The sequence below is a fragment of the Muscardinus avellanarius genome (genome assembly GCF_963383645.1).
Source record: "Muscardinus avellanarius genome assembly, chromosome: 17".
NCBI lineage: Eukaryota > Metazoa > Chordata > Mammalia > Rodentia > Gliridae > Muscardinus > Muscardinus avellanarius.
The window spans coordinates 48,583,094-48,602,237 of NC_137803.1; the positions used below are offsets into that span (position 1 = coordinate 48,583,094).

General features: G+C 43.3%; 1 protein-coding gene across 1 annotated transcript; it reads left to right on the plus strand.

Moving 5' to 3' along the window:
* Window positions 1–6,390: 6,390 nt before the first annotated feature.
* Window positions 6,391–18,935, plus strand: CHST9 (carbohydrate sulfotransferase 9; the record flags this gene model as incomplete). The annotated part of the gene is made up of 3 exons (XM_080714710.1): window positions 6,391–6,483; window positions 9,820–9,915; window positions 17,844–18,935. The coding sequence occupies 3 exons, from the start codon at window positions 6,391–6,393 to the stop codon at window positions 18,933–18,935; spliced, it is 1,281 nt and encodes a 426-aa protein (XP_080570836.1).
* Between the last annotated feature and the right edge of the window lie 209 nt (window positions 18,936–19,144).

A 19,144-nucleotide genomic window follows, 5' to 3' on the forward strand; every position in this document is an offset into this window, starting at 1 on the left:
AAACATGAGGACTAAAGGTTCAAGACCAGCCCCAGCAATTTTAGCAAGACTCTCAGCAAAATATAGCAAGACCCTATTTCAAAATAAAAATAAAATAGAGCTGGGCTCAGAGGTAGAATGCCCCGAGGTTCAGTCCCTAGTACCACAAAACAAAGCAGTGATCAATTAATACCAGGCCAGTTCTCTAGGCTCCATGATATCTGCACGGTCCCAGTCTCCCCAGACAGATCCTTTCCATGCCTGGCATTCATCTACAAACTTGCCCGGTTTGTGTAGGCTTCCATGTGTGTCTGTATTTTGCTGAGGAAATGCTTCTTAGGATTCATCAGAATGACAAGATTAAAGGAAAATGTCCTAGAACGGTTTCTACCTTTAGCTAGGGAAAGAAAGTGACCACAGGTGTACGTTTTACTACGCATAAAGTAAAAACAATTTTATTTCAACTTTATTTTGCAAAGTAGCACTTATTAGTAAACAAATTTCTGGGAAAACCAAGAAATACAGACAAATAGGGTAAATCTCAGAGTATCAAGAATCATCCAATGAAAGTTACCGTGTCTTAATGTGGAAAAAGTTATTATCCACAGAAGTGTTGCATTACATTCTGTGGTCAATCATCAAACACACATGGAATAAACAAAGATTCTTTGCTGTTTCATCACTGGCATGCCTTGCTCAAAATGTATTAAAAGGAAATATTTTCCTCATATGATTACTGGATAATTCAATTAGAACAATGTTCTGTGGATGTGAAATAATGTGATTTACTACGCTGAATGATTAGTCAATCAGATTTCGCCCATTTTCTAAGGCAACAGATTAAGTAAAATGTGACCATAAACAAAATAGATTTTATTAGGCATAATCTACTTTGTAAACAAATGAAATTAATTATTTGCCTGACCTAAAGCTTTGAAAATGAAAGCCCAAAATTGAACACATGCTTCCAATTTTGATTCTGTTGCTAAGATGACACTTAATATAAAAGTTAGCATTTAACTTCCCCTGAAGTATTCCATACTTGAGACTAAATGACTCCTAGAAATATGTTCATCAACAGATGGGAGCCACTTACGGCCTCATAAACTCCAAAGCAAGTGAAATTATCTCAGCAAAATAGAAAGAGCTTACAATAAAGCCTCATCTGCTTATCTCAGGGTTGATTAATGCATTGCATATTGATTCAATGATGCAATGAATATTGACAGATAATCACCCTTCATACCAGAGAGATCCTGAGGAGACAAATGGTGGTGATGTCTGCTTTCCATCAATCAATAAGCAGTTCCAGCTGCCTGTTACATGCAGAGCGATGCTAAGTGCTGGAGAGGATGCGGAGGGAGGGACCAGCACCGCGCCTGTTCTATAGGGGCTTCCTAGCCTGACAGACAAGTCTAAGAAACTTGACACAATGAACAGGATAGCAGAGTGGGCTCTTCCTTGCTTGCTTTTGGACAATGCAGTATCAATAATGTGAGAGTTTGGAGAAGCTGACAATCAATGAAAACTACAGTGGCCAAGGAAGAATCTCAGCTTTGGAAATCAAAGTTACTTAGACCTGAGTCAGAAAGAAATGGAAGATGGTAGCACTGATAATGCTGGAGTTTAGAAATGACCTCAGGAAGGATTACTATGGATTCTTTTCAAAACCGTATCCTACTTTCTCATACACCCCACTGGTGCCAGCCACCGCTCCCTCTCCAGGCCACTGACTCCCTCCTCCTTCCATTTTACCACCAGGAGTCTGTTTCCCAGTAAACCAACAAATGAGTTTTATAAAACGTTAATCAAAGTGCAAATTCCTACAGGACGCGGGCCCACCTTCCTCTTTCATCCCACCTTGTCTCACAGGCTGGTCTCACTCCCGTGGGAACCACTCCTCCACCGTGCACCCTTCCACCGCCCTCACGCCCTCTGCCCCCACTGAAATGCTCTGCTCCCGGATCCTGCCTTTTTTCTTATTGTCACATCTCAGCTCCAGTGGCCCCTCCTTGGATAGATCTTCCCTGGGCATCCATTAATGTGGTCTCACCATGCTTCCTCTGACACTCTGCACACAACTCCGCTTCAGTCCGTGCACACACTTCGCACCATCTGCTTTCTTCTTGTCCACTCACTTACTCATCATCTGTCTTCACACACACAAACATCAGTGTGATGATAACAGGGCCTTGCCAGGGCTGCTCGCCACTGTGGTCTCAACACAAGAAAACACCGCACACATTAGATGCTCAATAAATGCCATTTTGTGGTACATTCAGAGGTGTTCTGCCTCCAGGCTGCATCCCTGCCCTATTTTATTGTTTTACTTTGAAACGGGGTCTCTCAGGTTGCTGTGTCTCACTAGGTTGCTGAGGCTGGTCTTGACCCTGGTATCCTTCTATCTCAGCCTCTCAAGCACTGAGATTACAGGTGTGCACCACCACCCCCGGCCAGTAAATACTTTTTAAGCTGATGTGACGCTTAATTTTGTCAGCTGCAATAACAGCCAAATGAATGGCAGATGAATGGCGGTCAAATCCATGAACTCTTAGATTGTTACAGTACTCGCGGCCTCTAGTTACTGGATGCCCAAGGAAGTTTCTGTATGGATCCTGAGACTTCCTTCCCTCTGCTGTGGAAAATCCATTTTCCTTGAGTGGGGAGTAGATGGAGTCTGTAAGTTATGATGTTATTTCTGAGCAATGAATATACCAAGCTGTGTGTGTTCCTCGCAAGGAGCAGCTTACAGAACTTAAGAAAGGGAGGGATGATGACACAGTATCTGCAGGACCTTTTGAGAATTATTTTTACTTGCTGTATGATACCTGTGTCTCCAGAAATAACCCGGCTAGAATCCTGACCATTAGCAACTGAGTATGAAAGAGAATGAAGATTGGATGTCAACACCGGTGTCCTGCAGCCCCAGCAGTTGGCAAATCTGTTGACATCGCTGAAGGAGCTCTGGCCTAGTAGGCAATGGGTGCCGGAAGAAACAGTCCTTTAGGTAGAAGCTACTTTCTGGGGACGGGCTCTGTCTAAAGGAAGTAACAGAGAAGGTTAGAGTGCCCCTGGCTCCCTCCTCTCTGCCAGTTGCAGTTGCAGGGCTGCTCTTACAGAGAAGGGGCTGCAGGGGGCAGGTGCTGCCATGTGGTTCCACCATGTCCAGGAGGAGCTGGTTGTGCACCAGCTCTGGAGAATGCAGGGCAGTCTCTAAAGACTCTCGGGGCCAAGAGGTCAGGATCAGGGCAGCTCAAGCCTGCTCTTGCGCGGGGGGGGGGGGGGGGGGGCAGAGAGAGACAGAGGAGAGAGAGACAGAGAAGAAAGAGAAGAGAGAGAGGAGAGAGAGACAGAGGGGAGATAGAAAAATAGAGAGAGGAGAGAGAGACAGGGGAGAGAGAGAAGAGAGAGGAGAGAGAGAAGAGAGGGAGAGAAACAGAGGGGGAGAGAGAGGAGAGAGAGAAAGAGAGAGTCAGAGGAGAGAGAGAGGAAAGAGAGAGAGGGAGAGACAGAGGGGAGAGAGAGAGGAGAGAGAGAAAGAGAGAGACAGAAGAGAGAGAGGAGAGAGAGAGAGAGAGAGAGAGAGAGAGAGAGAGAGAGAGAGAGAGAGAGAGATAGATATTGAGGAATCAAAAGCAAGCAGAGACCATGACCAAGGCTGTGGCTGATTCTCACCATTTTATTGACACTTTGAATCAAGTACTGTTGTCTCCAGGAGAGAAAATCCATTTAGGAAACCCCTCAAGAGTGTCAAAACTTAGAATTAATGAAATAATATTCTTTAAAATATTGACAATTTTTATCTGAATATATGAATAGAAAAGCTCTTGTAGCCAGGCATGGTGGGGCACATCTGGAATCACAGTATTTGGGAGGCACAGACAAGAAAATCTCAGGTCTGAAACCAAACTCAGCAACTTAGCAAGACCCTGTTTCAAAATAAGAAAATAAAAATACCCCTGAGTTCAACCCCTAGTACAAAAAAAAAAAAAAGTCATCACAAGGAATCCATCTGATCATCACGTCGCTTCATGGCGCTCCGTTCACTCTGCCCCTGTCCTGTGATGACTTGCTTGATTTTTCTCCTTCCTCTCTGTCTCACTTTGCTGTTTGTGTCTTCTGCTTCCTCTTGAGTTCTTATTGAGACTGAAATCCTGAATAGAAACCCCCTCAGCATGGCCTCAAGATCCCTGTGGCAGGTCTCATCTCTCTGGGCTCCGGCCCAGCTGTGAGCTGCCTGCTCTCCACTGAGGGCGGGGCAGCTGTCTTGAGTACAGCTGAGTTGTCAAGTATGAAACATGCAGATGACAGGAGCCAGAGGGGCGTGGACGTCAGTCAAAGGTGCTGACGCAGGAGAATCTGATCTGGGGCTAGCAGAGGCTTCACTGAGACCAGTGGAATGTGTCCCTGCAACGTCCTGCCACCCTCACACTTGGCATCGCTGCCCCTCGGGCTTGAGTGGCTTTGACCAGCAGGCAGTGTGTGGGCCCTGGGTCCCTGCTGCCTCCTGGGACTGAACTCCTACTCTTGCTAACACCTCAGCTCCACCAACGCCCTCAGTATCCTAAGTCAGCTACTCTCTAGGAGTTCTGATCCAATTCTCTTTACGCTTGTGTATGTGTATGTCTGCCTGTCTCTCTCTCCCTCTCTCTCTCTCTTAGTAACTGGATAAGCTTTTCTACATTTTCTAGTGTAGCAGCCACAGGGACTGTGCCACTTAATGTGGCTACATACTCTCCACCCACCTTGACAGTGTCCTGCCCCACACCCACCTCTTGTGAGTTGCCAATTGGCCTGTGGATAAGCGGTCTGTAGGTCAGGTACTTGCTCCTAATTAAATTTGTGTCCATCCTTAATTCTTCTTAGGAGGACAGGTCAGTTGCCATGGTCAGTTGAAAAGCAGCATGGTGGCTGAGATGTCCACTATCAAAATTAGAGAAGAAAGTCACAGGGACCAAGTGTGTGTGTGTGTGTGTGTGTGTGTGTGTGTGTGTGTGTGCGCGCGCGCATGCATGCATGCGTATCTGTGCTTTTCATACTGGGGATTGAACCTAGGGGCAATCTAACTCTGAGCTACACTCCCAGCCCTATTTTATTTTTTATTTTTAAACAGGATCTCATTAAGTTGCAGAGGGCCTTGCTAAATTGCTGCAGCTGGCCGGGAAGCTGTGATCCCTCTGTCTTGGCCTCCCACATACTCAGATTACAAATTTGTGCCAACGTACCCAGCTCAGCAAGGGATTAAGGGATTCTTATGAATCTTTGTAGTCCAGGTCAGCTCAATGGGACTGTGGTTCCACCTAAGTGTAAGATGCTCTTTTTCTCAGGTATGTGTGTGTATGTGTGTGTGTGTGTGTGTGTGTGTGTGTGTGTGTATTCTCTCCTAGGGACTTAATCCAGAACCATTCTACCTCTGAGCTACACCCCCAGCCATTTTGTTTGGTTTTGTTTTGAAACAAAATTGCTAAGGGTCTTGCTAAGTTGATGCTGAGGTTGGCCCTGATACTTCCATCCTTCTGTCTCAGCCTCACAAGTACTGAAATTGCTGATATTTACCACAATTCCCAGCTGCACAGCCTTATTTTATGTGTACAGGCACAAGCACACCCCACAGACACCACAGGGAGCAGGGAGTGTGACTGTGGAAGGACAGAACTGGGATCTCTGCCTACGGCAACAGTGTTTGGGATCCTTCATCCCAGCCAATGCCATCACTTCTGTTTCAACATGTTCAATAAGTTATCAGGATCCCCCCTTAAAAAACGAGAAAACAAAGAATCAGGAATGCTAACTGACTCCCTATAACTGCACTGGCTCGGCCTTCCCATCATCCTCCACCTCTCAATATCTCCCTGCACTCTGCCAGATGTCCAGCTGACTGCCCACCCTGCAGCTCTGCCTGAATGGGCCGTCCTGCCTGCCTGACTGCGAACTGCCTGGGGCAGCCAGAGTCTCCTCCAGGAGCCTTCACCCACCCGCGGCTGATGGGATTTCCTGGGGTCCCTCTGGGGTGCACGCTCAATGGGCTTGGAGAGTTAGTTCCCCAGCTGATCCAGCTCCTGTTCCCAGTGTGCCGACTTGCTTGACAGTTCACTCAGCATCCTCTACCTTCCCTTCCCCTTTGTGCAATCCCACCGGTGCTTTCTGGAATCAACTCCAAGATAATTGTACTTATTTCTTGGCTCAGGCTCTACTTCTGGGGAAACACACAAACTGTCCTAAAATCCCCAACTAATAGGTGGAGGACCTGGATGAGCCAACTGTTCTTCATATTTCACAGATCCACCCAGCCACAGTGCTCCAAGGATCACAACAGTTTTCTTCTCTCTTGCATTTTCAGTCTTGAACCTGTAGGAACACTCCAACTCCCTCCTCTGCAGCTGATCCAGATATCTAGAGCTCCCTGGCCCCATGGTGTACCCATGTCAGTCCCCGATTCCAGGGTCACCTCATGGACTGATCTACCTGGCCTGTGAAAATCTATTAGTAGTAGTAGTGGCAGCAGTAGTAGTGCACTGTAATCATACATCTTTTTGAAGTTCAAGGTGATAGAGGCATACATGCACACAGCGCTCTTTGAGCCCTCCCCATTTCCACCCATTCCCTCGCCCTCTCCTCTTTCCCATGCTCAGCAGAGATTGGCTTTGATAAGTCTGTGTATGCACATCATATCCATTGAAGTATTTCCCTCTTCAGGTTTTCCTCCCGGCCCATCTCTCTCAGTTAAGTCCCTTCCTCCACTCCATTAAGGTTTCTCCTCCTTCGTCCGGAGTCCCTCCTGTGTCCCAATTTCTCCCTAGCATCCACATATAGGGGAGAATATACCAATCATTAAAAGCATAAACAATAACAAATTCTGGGGAAGATGCGGAGAAGTAGGAACTCTGATATACTGTTGGTGGGACTGCAACTTAATGCAATCACTTTGGAAAACAGTGTGGAGGATCCTCAGAAGAATGGGAATGAATCTACCATATGATATAGCTTTAACGCTTGTGGGCATCAACCCAAAAGAACTGAAACCAAACTACTATTGTAGTGCATGGGTATCTGTGTTTAGAGTTGGAACCAGCTGAGATGGTCATCACCAGATGAATGGATTACAAAACCATGGGATATGTACACAGTGGAATTCTACTCAGCCATAAAGAAGAACAAACTTATGTCATTTGCAGGGAAAAGGATGGAACTGGAGAACATTATGCTAAGTATTTTGAAAATGCATCCCCATGCCCCCAAAAGAGAACTTTTCACTAAAGCATTGCAACTGGGGGAAATTGCTTCCTTCTTCCCCACTACACCACTGAAAACAAGAGCAAGAATTCTATCTGGTGATTGCACTCTCTAGAATAAGTTGTTGAAGGGAGAGTGCCCTTTTCCATTTCTTGTCCAGAATTCTCAAAGATGTGCACACTATTCTATTGCTAGTATTTATCTTAAATGCATGGAGAGAAGATGCTAGCTGATCAATACCAATTTTAGAAAACTAAACACCTGGAGATATTAAAAAGCCAGCATCCCAACCCTATCAGATATCTAAAATTTTAGTGTGATATTAAAATTCTGCTAGGAGTGGTAGCACACAACTGTAAATCAAGTAAAAGGAAGGCTGAGACAAAAAGATCACAGATTCAAGGCCAGACTCAGCAACTTAGTGAGAGTTGTTTCAAAATAAAAAGAGCTTGGGTTATAGCTTAGAGGTAGAATGTCCCTGGTTTCCATCCCTAGTACTAAATTGATAGATTAGATGATAGATAGATAGATAGATAGATAGATGATAGATTTAATATTTATTGCTACATTGTAGTCATACATCTTATTGGAGTACAAGATGGTAGGGGCATGAATACATCATTCATTTAGCACCTGCCCAATTCTGAAATACATATATATTTTTTAATAGTCTAATATTCACACATTCTACTTTTCCCATGCCAAGTACACTTGGCTGGATTTTGCCATTCCCATCCACATCCAACATCTACAGCTGCAATCGAGAAGATAAGGGTGAGGATCCGGCCTTTTTAATACATTTCAGCTAGTTTCACCCTTACGTTCTGCTAAATAAAGTTTACTGAGTAAGACTGAGAACATTGGACTATATTCCTGACTTTTTTATTGGCTTTGCAGAGCAAACTTGGGCAAGTTATTACCCAAGTCTATTTTAATTTATCTGTAAACTTACAAGCAAAAGAAGAGCCTTGTTTTTTTTCCTACAAAACTTGAAAGGAAGATAGAATGATAGATCTATAAAAGCATATTGAGCCCCTTGGGGAGAAGCCTTATCTACTTATATACATTAAGATGATGTCTACTTTCACCTTCCTATGGTCTTACTGAGCCAAGAACAGCACTATTCTCAATATAAGCTTCCCCTTGGTGTTCACATTGAGTTATAGCCACAGTCTCATATTTTATACTCGTTTGGCTTCACAGGAAAAACAAACAGAGGTATTAAATCCAAAATTGAAAGAATTGGCAAGTAAAATCATAATCTCCACCCTTGCATGCAAGGTGACTTGAAGAGCCTCACTAGATAAACAGCAGCTTGTAAGCAAGTTCTTCTGAGGGGCGTGGCCTGGCGGGGATGAACAGGCCTCTGGGGCGCCCAGGCTCCCTCTCCTCCACCCTGTGTCTCCTCTTCTGTTTTCTCCTCTGCCTCTGCCTTCACCTCAGCTGATGTGTTTTCTTTCCAGCCTCTCAATCGCCTTCATCTTTCTTTCTACTCCTCTTCATCACCACTGGACATTTGTTATAAAGTCCTAACCTCACTCAGTGTTGAGAAAAAGAAGGAAGAGGAAGAAGAAATGAAAAAAATCAGAGGAAACAATATTTACCTTGAAAATGCTTGTCACCGAGAGTTGCCCAATAAATAAACATTCATCGACTAAATCAATAAAATCCCTCACATTAATAGGGAACATGCCTTGAGTTAAGCACTTTCTGTCTGCATTTCCTGTAATCCAAGCGTTCTGCCACGTAGGTGCTTATTATTTCCATTGTAGTGACAAGGAAACTGAAGTTTTGAGAGACAATAGGTTAGCCAAGGTTGCTCAGATAGAAGGCGACAGAACAGGGACACACACCTGGACATACACGGGGACAGTCCTGTCGGGCTCAAAAGTCTAGACGGGCTAGCCATGCACCCGGTGCTTTCCTAGCTCAGTTCACTTGATGCACATGGACACGGCTAGGTAGATGATGAGCTGAAAACAAGTCATGGTGACTGAGACGGAGGTTAGGGTGCAGCTCCAGCAGTAGCTGTGCTAACTCGGCAGGTTGCCCAAGCTCTCTGAGCTTCATCTGTAAAATGAGTAAATCTATATCTCCTCCTTTATTACTGCATGTATGTATGTATGTATGTATGTGTGTGTGTATGTGTGTGTATGTATGTATTTTGTGCTAGTGAGAATGGAACCTAGGGATGTTCTACTTCAGAGGTACACCCTCAGCACTTCTTTACTTTCTATTTGGAAACAGGTTCACACAGGTCCAAAGGCTGTCCTTGAACCTGTGATCCTCCTCTCAGCCCCTCCAAGTACTAGGATTTCAGGCATGCACCACCACAACTGGCCCTATCTCCTCTTTGAGTGGACAGTCATTAAGTCAGCTTGCTCCATGCCACACAGTTTTAACTAGGAGACTCTTCAAGAGAAAGGAAATAAGCCAAAGATAGGATGCTTTTGTGTGGCACACACTTTCTTCCAGGAACTGTCCGTTCCTTCAGCTGCCACTTCTTTATCCTTTCCCAAGTATCATGTTCTTCCTCTGTCACCTACCATGAGTGTGGTAGTTTTCTGTCTTCTGATCTGTAGTTCCCTCCCCTCCCCTTACTCCTAGTGCCAGGTAAGAACAAAGCCCCAGTCCGTCTTGCTAGCCAAACCTCCAACACAAAGCCCTGTCCCTGATAGACAGTCAGTGCTCAGGGGACTGAAGGTGGGAGCATTCAGGGTGGGGATGGGAGCAAGGCGAGGCCAGGGGCTCTGCCTATGGGAACGCCATACTTTCTTCCCACCTGTGTCTGCTGGAAATGACGTCACTGACTTCACTCTTCTAATTAAGCAATCGCAATTGGCTTCTGAAGCCTCGGGGTAGAGAGCAGTGGCTGTTCCTGGAAGGACTGGCACTGCTTTGTATCTCCAGAAAGGGTGGACATCTAAGCATCTCACCCTCTGCCATCTTTACTCTTAACAACTACAGACATTTAGGTCCCCATGACAGCATGAAGAAATGTAACCACAAACCTATCTAAATTCATGATAAGTCACAAAAGACACATTACTAAAAGTGATATAATAAAATCACACGAGTTAAATGCCAAATGATATGAAAGTGTGCCATTGCCATGTCATCACTAATATTATCAGCCCATTTTTCCACTGCACGTCAAGGTCCCTCTCACCCCAAGAGATATATCGACAATGTCTAGGACACCCTCAGAAATGGCACCATCAGCACAAATGTGTACTCAACACAAAAGACACATCAGTGACAACATACCCAATTACCATCAGTGTCTCTTTTCAGTGTTATAAAAGCAAGCAATATTTCTTGTTGAAAAGCAAAGAAACCATTCCTAAAGAGGTGACCATAACACTATCACTTACTATGTGCCTGACACTTTTATAAGCATATTGTTTATATGAATGCATTTTGTCCTCACCACCTCTGACGTAGTTAGTTACATAGTTATCCTCACTTTTCAGATAAAGTAACTGACTTCCAGGAAGGCTAAGAAATTGGCCTGTAGCCCTGCCTTTCATAGACAGACATCCTTTTCAGGAGAAGCCAGAAATCCAGACCTGCTCCTACGACTCAAGGTTGGATGCAGATCAAGGTTGCAGTCTTGCAGAAGGGCATGTGGAGATCTCAGCACATCCACACCTCCTTCTGCTACGTCTCCAACACAAGCAGGAGCCACGGAAGGGCCTGACTGCTCCTGTACAAGGACAGTGCAGAGTTCGGCTCCCTCACAGAACTTAACTGTGATAAAGAGAGAACCTTTACTTACACAGCCTCACGGGCCATTTGCATCTTCTTCACCCTCGTCCAGATAGCGGTGTCCTCCATCTCTTGCCTACATCCCCCCTCTCCTCTTTGTAATACAAGGAGAATAGGAAAAGCCTCTCAGTATAGAAACTATTGGACTCATGACTTATCCCCCTTTTTAAGCTAAATGTCTTAAACGAATTACTTAGTATTTTTGAGACTCCATTTCTTTGTCTGCAAAATGGAAATGAAGGATGATAGCAGCAGTAGGTGGCAGTGTGTGTGGGGACCAGCACATAGCAGGTACTCAGTAAATGGCAGACATTGCTATCACCAATTTGATCCACTTCCTAAATCCACTTCTTCGATCTTAATGCATGCTCTTAGTTCCTCTTCTAAAGATTCCTGATGGGAAATCACAATCATCTCCCACATTATCCATTTTCCCCAGTGGCATCTCCCAACTGTTGCTCTAGAATGTTTATTCTAAGACACGAATCTGTCATTGCCTTATCGAAAATCCCCGTGATCTATGTGGTAAAGTCCAAACCCTGACTTGGGCCCCCAGATGACTCTTAACCCCACTGCCACTCCCTCTCTGAAGCTGGTCATCTGTGGGCTCTCAGCATTGGCAGCAAAGCCCTTGCCATCCTGAGCTGCCCAGTCGTCATCCAAGACTCATTCCACACACTGCCTCCTCTGCAAAATTTGCCCTCAAAAATTTCTTCAGGAAAATTCAGCACTCATCTTTCTTTCCCCATTTACCTCACTCAGCCTTCCTTTATGATTGTTACCACATTTTTTCATAAGCTGCTTATTTTATCAACTCAGTTCAACTTTGGCTACTTCAAGAGGCCATGATTTTTATCTATTTCATCCTTGTCGACACATCTCATTCTTATTTACCTAAAACAGTACACAGCACTAGTATAATACATGGGTGATGAATGAATGAATGAATCATCGAAGTCCTCAAGCTATGTAGTTTCCCATCAGCCTCACAACAGTAGATCAAGTCCTGCAGAAAGAAGTACACTTGCTAACAGCACAAGAGCAATGAAAGCTGTTTTCCTGAATAAGGTGCTGTTGGAGAATGGTACTGCTTTTCTACTTTTCTATTAAATAAAACATATGTTGCTAATGCAGGATTCTGTTTTTGATTCTCATGGGAGTTGTATAGATTTATAAGACTTCACAGTGGCATTTAATAAAGTCAAAGTAAATTAGAGACAGTCATCTAAACAACTATGTATAACAACTACCTAGAGTAACATAAAAAGTACTAAAGAGAAAACTTCACCCTCAAATGGGGCCAATCTAATCTTTGTATCTTACACTCCCATTTCCGCTGCCTCAGCCTCATAGTATATTACCACTATATTAATTAATTATGTGCCCTTTTGCTTGGTGCACTTTTCCTTATGAGACTATCAGCTCCATGTTGCAAGGACCACTTGTCTTGTCCAGCAGAATCCAGCACACACCTGGAATGGAAAAGCCTCCCAATGACCTTCATGGAAGAAAAGAACAGTTCAGATCAGCGACTTCACAGAGGAGACATACTTGATACAGAGCTTAGAAAAAAAATAAGAATGAAGCTTCCAAATATATTATAGAGCAAATGAATGTCCCACACATTTTTACCACTTGGCTTGCTTAAATACACATTGTTTTCCTCTATAATCACATATCTTACAACCAACTTTGCAGCCAGCTTACACCTAAGCTATGGTTAAAAGAGTCTCACTGTGTTTTTAACTACATTACACCAGTAAAAGCACAGAAAAGGAGTCTCTCCAACAAAAAGTCAACTAACCAATGTAAGCTAGAATAAAAGTTCTTACTTTCCTCACAGACGGTGATTGCTTAATTAATTTTGAAGAAAGTGGAATCACTCCCTGAGGGTCTGAGTGGTTTTCATGAAGAAACTAGGATTTGATATTGACCTTGAAGAATTTGAAAATCCCAAGAAAGATGGAGAGGACGGGTCGGGAGTGCCAAGAGACAGGATGGAAGCAAATGAAGGACAAAGTCTGTGTCCAAAGACTCACAAAAAGCTAGGCATAGCTGGGCTTGGTGGTACGTGCTTGTAATCCCAGTACTTGGGAGACTGAGATGAGAGGAGCCCGGGTTCACAACCATCCTCAGCAATTTAGTGAGGCCCTCAACAACTTACTGAGATCCTGTTTCAAAATAAAAAAATAAAATAGGGCTGGGGGTAAAACTTCTCTGGGTTCAATCTCCAGTACAGAAAAGAAATAAGAAAAAGAAAGAAAAGGAAATGCAGAGAAGATGCCAAGTGCAGCTAGGCTGAAAATACAGCTAAAAAGACAGGACTATATATCTAGTGGATCCAATTCAAAATGTTAAAGGATGAGAAATAAAATGTTTGGAGAAGACTGATTTAGTAATAATTTGCAGGGAGACTCATTAGAACCAAAGAATACCTAATTAAGAAGAAATAAATATTAAAAGATAAAAGAAAGAGGCTTTATGAAATATAGAAAAGCCAATATACTTTCCGAAAAGTTAAAGTAGCTATCAGATTTCATGAGTAAATGCCCAGAAAGTAATGGGACCATTTCAGAAACAGAAAAGTGCACAGAAGGAGAAGTTCCCAGGTTGATGGACATTTGCTTCCAGGGCAATCAGAGTGAAGTGCCCCACAGAAAATGGAAATGTAGGATGTCACTCTTTTTCTTATTGTTGTTTCATTTTGATGATGGTGGTAGGAATTCATTGGTATAAGCCTCAGATTGAACACAGACCACTCAGTCCTGGAGAGGCTTTGCTAGGATCGAAAGGGAATGAGCTGGGAGGGGACAGGAAGGGATGCCAGCACATCCTGGTAACAGACCTTGTATGGCGAGTGATAGTGACACGAGGGGTTCTGGGAGGCCTTGCAGCACTCAGGAGGCTCATGGGCTGCCAATGCCATCACTATAGAGAATTAACCTCTTTCCCCAATCTCAATTTGGTCAGAGTAGAGAAAACTGACTAGCACTAAATAAACCAACAGGAGGCTGAAGTTTGACGTACAGTGAGCGATGAAACTTTCCTGCGCAGTTCTCCCTAGTTATGCAAGTATTAGACCACTTCCTGACGGACACAGACTTCCTGTAAAGGAAAGTAGGTGAGCAGGAGAGGTATTTCCTCTGGTCTGGGCGATGTGACATCCCTACCTCACAGTTGAGTTCTCTCTTCTCTCCTCTCTCCTCCTCTCTCCTCTCTCCTCTCTCCTCTCTCCTCTCTCTTCTCTCCCCTCTCCCCTCTCCCCTCTCCCCTCTCCCCTCTCCCCTCTCCCCTCTCCCCTCTCTCTCTTTCGGTACTGGGGATGGAACTCAGGGGTGCTCTGCTTCCAAGCTATACCCCCAGCCCTATTTTTATTCTTTTTTTTTTTTTTTTTTTTTTTTTTTTTGCGGGTCTGGGGATGGAACCCAGAGGCATTTGACCTCCGAGCTACACTCCCTGCCCAATTTTTTTTATTCTTTATTTTGAAACAGGGTTTCACTGAGTTGCGAAGGGCTTCACTAAGTAGCTGAGGCTGTCCTCGAACCGTGATCCTCCTGTCTCAGCCTCCCAAATGCTGGGATTACAAGTGTGCACCACCACGCCTGGCCCCTCTCTTCTTACTAAAATGTTCAAACCCTCCCCATTTTGTCTTTCTTCCTTCTGTAGGAGGAGAGAAACTCCTGAGAACATGCCCCTTATTTTTTTAATTTCTTTCATTATGCTCTAGATGTGTGGTCCCCAAATGCCAACACTGCCTATGGAACACTAGGGGAGCTTATTTAAATTAGAGCCAGGAGCCTCACCCTCAGCTTCTGACTCAGTGTGTCCACAGTAAGCCCTGGGAATCCAGAGAGCTGACAAGCTCTCCAGGGACCCACATGGTGACTTTGACCCAAGCTGATTTGGCAGGCACGCAAGGCTACATGCCTGTGCACCCACTTCAGAACAAGCAGCTTCACATGTGCCTGCTTCCTTATTTTCTCCTCTGCCAAAGATTTGTTTGAACACAGATTTTTAGTTCCTTAACAAGAAGTGGTCGATTATTTATCTACATTAACCTTGACTTTTTGAGGAACACAATTTACCTTCAAGAAGGTCATAAAACAATTGTTTGAAATTCCACCATTGAATCATGACTACATTTACACATTCCACAATTATATACCAATCATAGTCTACATGCCCGGCATGTGCAACCTACCAAGGGAAGCAAGAAAGAAAAGATCTCTGCAGTTATGTTTTGGTGCAATGGAAGAGGAGTAGGATGAGAAAAGACACCATAGACATAAATATGTATGTCTTTTTTTAAAAAAAAGTAGTCACTTGGCATTGAGGTTAGTGTTGTGAGGGTGATCCACAGGGGTCTGTGGGAGAGAATCTTGGGAAACACAGCTTAGATGGGGAGAGAAAGTCTCTCCACAGAGGTGACTTTCTACCTAACTAAAGAACGAAGAACAAGTCGTACTGCTTCTGAGTCTGGATAACATAGTGCACAGAGCCAAAGAATAGCAGAGCAGGAAATTACAGTGAGATGGAAGTTCAGGCAATGATGGGATGAGAAATGGTGCAGGTGGACCAGGCCCTGTTGATGGCCAGCGTGTATGTGGCGTGAGAACTCTCATGTCAAAGGCGAGGTGGTCAAGGACATGAGTTTATTGGATTCGGCCACTGTCTAATAACAAGAGTAAAGATGCAGAGGCACAGTCTGAGTTAGCAGCCAGAGTCTTCAATACATGAAGGAGAGAGGTCTGTGGTAAAGAACAAGAGCCAGGGAGACTCCGCAGGACACGTGTGTTTCACAGAAGCAACAAGGTTTGCTGAAAGAGGTCCCAGAAGCAAAGTAGATTTCAAGGAAATAACCCCCAACCTTCTGGCCTGGAGAGCAAGTGGCTCCAAGAAGTTAAGTCTCCTATACCTGAGAAAGTACAGGGAAACCAAGTCAGGAGGTCAGCTAGGCTTCATTTAGAGAAAGTCATGAAAACGAACATTCCAGAAGCTCCTGGAGGTTAAATAGGGAATCTGGTGACCAAAGAGCAGAAGGTCCAGTGGGCACATTGGAAGGCTAACTTTGTTTCTGGTTTTGTTTGTGACGCAGAAGACAGAACCAATTAGGGCATATGTGAAAAGATATAAATATTACAGCGTGGATAATAATCAATAACTGGTGGACGCTGGCATTTATTATGTCACAGGGGTAGTGTTACTACTACTACTAAAACAGCAAGAACAGTACTTACTATTTTTAGTGATAATTGAAAAAATAGTAATAGAAATTCATATCAGTTTTATTTCAAGTTTATGCTAAGTACTTCCTATGTGTGTTTTCCAATAACCTTGTAATATTGCAAACCTACAGTCAAGATGCATATTATTGGTGACAGCATTATGGACTACAAATCAGTGATCAAAATAAAAAAGAATGCCAGGTTTGAAGTTATCCCGGCAATCTGGAGAGGACAGCAGACAAATGGCCTCAGAGTTGAGACCCCACATAGATGATTAAACAGTATAGAAGATTTGGGTTGACTCTTGTATTGGGCTACACAAGTATATGGTGATCAGGGATTGTTCTCAGTCTTCTTGCATTAGAAAGAAACAGATGCCTTAAAGTTCGGCAGGTGGTAGGCCCATGATGCCAGAGCTGGCTCTATCCTTAGTTTCGTTTCTTTGCTATTTCACTCAATTAGCTAGAAAAACCCTAATCATCCTTAAGGACTTAATTTTATTCACTCATTCATTCATTCAGCAAACTTTGAGAGCAACTACTATTAGCTATCAATCATTCTAGGCACTGGGGAAGCAAACGGCAAATATAAGAATCTTTCCCACTCCCTCCCTCCATCTCTAGGCTGGCAGCATGATGCACTACCCAGAGTGCCTAAAGAAATATCAACTGATATCATTTACTTGTTAAATTTCCCAATAGTAATGTGATGACCCTGTACATTTATCTCTCATCTAGTCTTTTCCACAGTCAAGTCTAAGTGAGACCATATCATTTCTGTACTCAAAGCCCTTCGAAAGCTCCTTTATTTACCCAGAGTAAAAGAAAAAGTCCTTACAAAATTTATCCGTATCAGCTCTTGTAAGTACCAGCTTCTATGTCTTCCTTAACCCAGCCAATGCAAGAGTTATAGGAAGGATGTAATCAGATGAAGAGCACGTGGTAAACGGACTGACTCATCCTTCAGGGCCAAAGAACTAAAATCTCATTCTAGTTTTGATACAGTTTTACATAGCAGAAGGTCAACTTGACTTTTATGGATTCCTTAGTTATTCTTCACTTTGAAAAGAGATAGAGTCTCATACATGAATAAAATTGCATATATGGCATATTATGGCTTAAATCACTGTAATGAACAAATATAGAAAAAAAAATTTCCAAGATAAAGAAATATATCTCTTTTTGAAAGTGCTTAGAAAACTGAAGGATTTGATAATGAGCCTTGCTACAGGTTTTACCTTGTCATTTGTGGCTTAGAACTATTTGATGCCCCCAAAACAACAAGATTTCAGATGCCCTAACTAAATCAGTACTTGAAGATAACACACTCATTAATATCTCGAGTCACTGATGCACAGAATGATTGAATTGCATTTTATTGCGTTCTAAGCAAAGTCAGGACCCAAATCCAGGCCTCCTTCTCTCTATTCTGTTGATATCATTTTTCATTGTTATGCTTTCAATGACAAAGCTTACCACAAAATGCATGTTCTGTTCAGCATGCCTTGCTAAATTGTTTCTGGCAGTGTATCTAAAGTATGCTCTGCTCAGCAGTATTTTAAAACAAATATGTTAAGTTTCTTCTCTACTATACCAACAGTTGAGAAAGTGCTTCCAACGTTTTTCCTTTCTATTTTAGCAGAATTCCAAGTTTCTCCTTCCTGAAGATTTGAAGGAAAAAGAGGGAAATCTACTCGAGTCCGAGAGGCCTACTAGAATCTTGACAAAGACCACTCATTCACAAGTCGAGAGTCAAGCTTTGGGCAAGATTGCAGCAGCATCAACAAACAAGATGACCGAAAAACATCAAGGAACTAAGACTCTTTTGGAGAAGTTCAATGAGATGAACTGGCTCTTGGACATTCGGCCTTTAAACAAAAGTTTAGTTCAAGACCACAAATGGGAGAAAACTGATGCAATGCAAGAGAAACGCAGGTCCTTCCTTCAGGAGTTTTGCAAGAAATACGGAGGAGCAGGTCGTTATCACTCACACCTTTTTCACACGGTAGCCAGGATCTATGTGGAAGACAAACACAAGATCTTATACTGTGAAGTACCCAAGGCTGGCTGTTCCAACTGGAAAAGAATTCTGATGGTACTCAGCGGATTGGCTTCGTCTGCGTACAACATCTCCCATGATGCTGTTCACTATGGGAAGTATTTAAAAAAGCTAGACAGCTTTGACCTAAAAGGGATATATACTCGTTTAAATACTTACACCAAAGCTGTGTTTGTTCGTGATCCCATGGAGAGATTAGTGTCAGCGTTTAGGGACAAATTTGAACATCCCAATAGCTACTATCATCCAGTATTTGGAAAGGCGATTATAAAGAAATATCGACCAAATGCCTGTGAAGAAGCATTGAATAATGGATCTGGAGTCAAATTCAAAGAGTTCGTTCACTATCTGCTGGATTCTCACCGTCCGGTGGGAATGGACATTCACTGGGAAAAAGTCAGCAAGCTCTGCTATCCATGTTTGATCAACTACGATTTTGTAGGGAAATTCGAAACTTTGGAAGAAGATGCCAATTACTTTTTACAACTGATTGGTGCCCCCAAAGACCTGAAATTCCCCAACTTTAAGGATAGGCATTCTTCCGATGAAAGAACCAACGCTCAGGTGGTGAGACAGTACCTAAAGGATCTGAGCAGAACTGAGAGGCAGTTAATCTATGACTTTTATTACTTGGACTATTTGATGTTTAATTACACAACCCCATTTTTGTAGCCTGCGTTCATTTTCGAAAGCACTGTGTTTCCTTAATGATGATGGCCTCAAATCAGCTACTGTAATTTTCCTGTAATGCTCCGTATGAGGGAAATGTAACTAACTGCAGTTGTCTTGATTTAATGACAATTTTTACTGAGTGGTATGACAGCAATTGGCACAAATTTATAGGAAAATCACCTAACGGAGACATGTGAACAACTTGACTT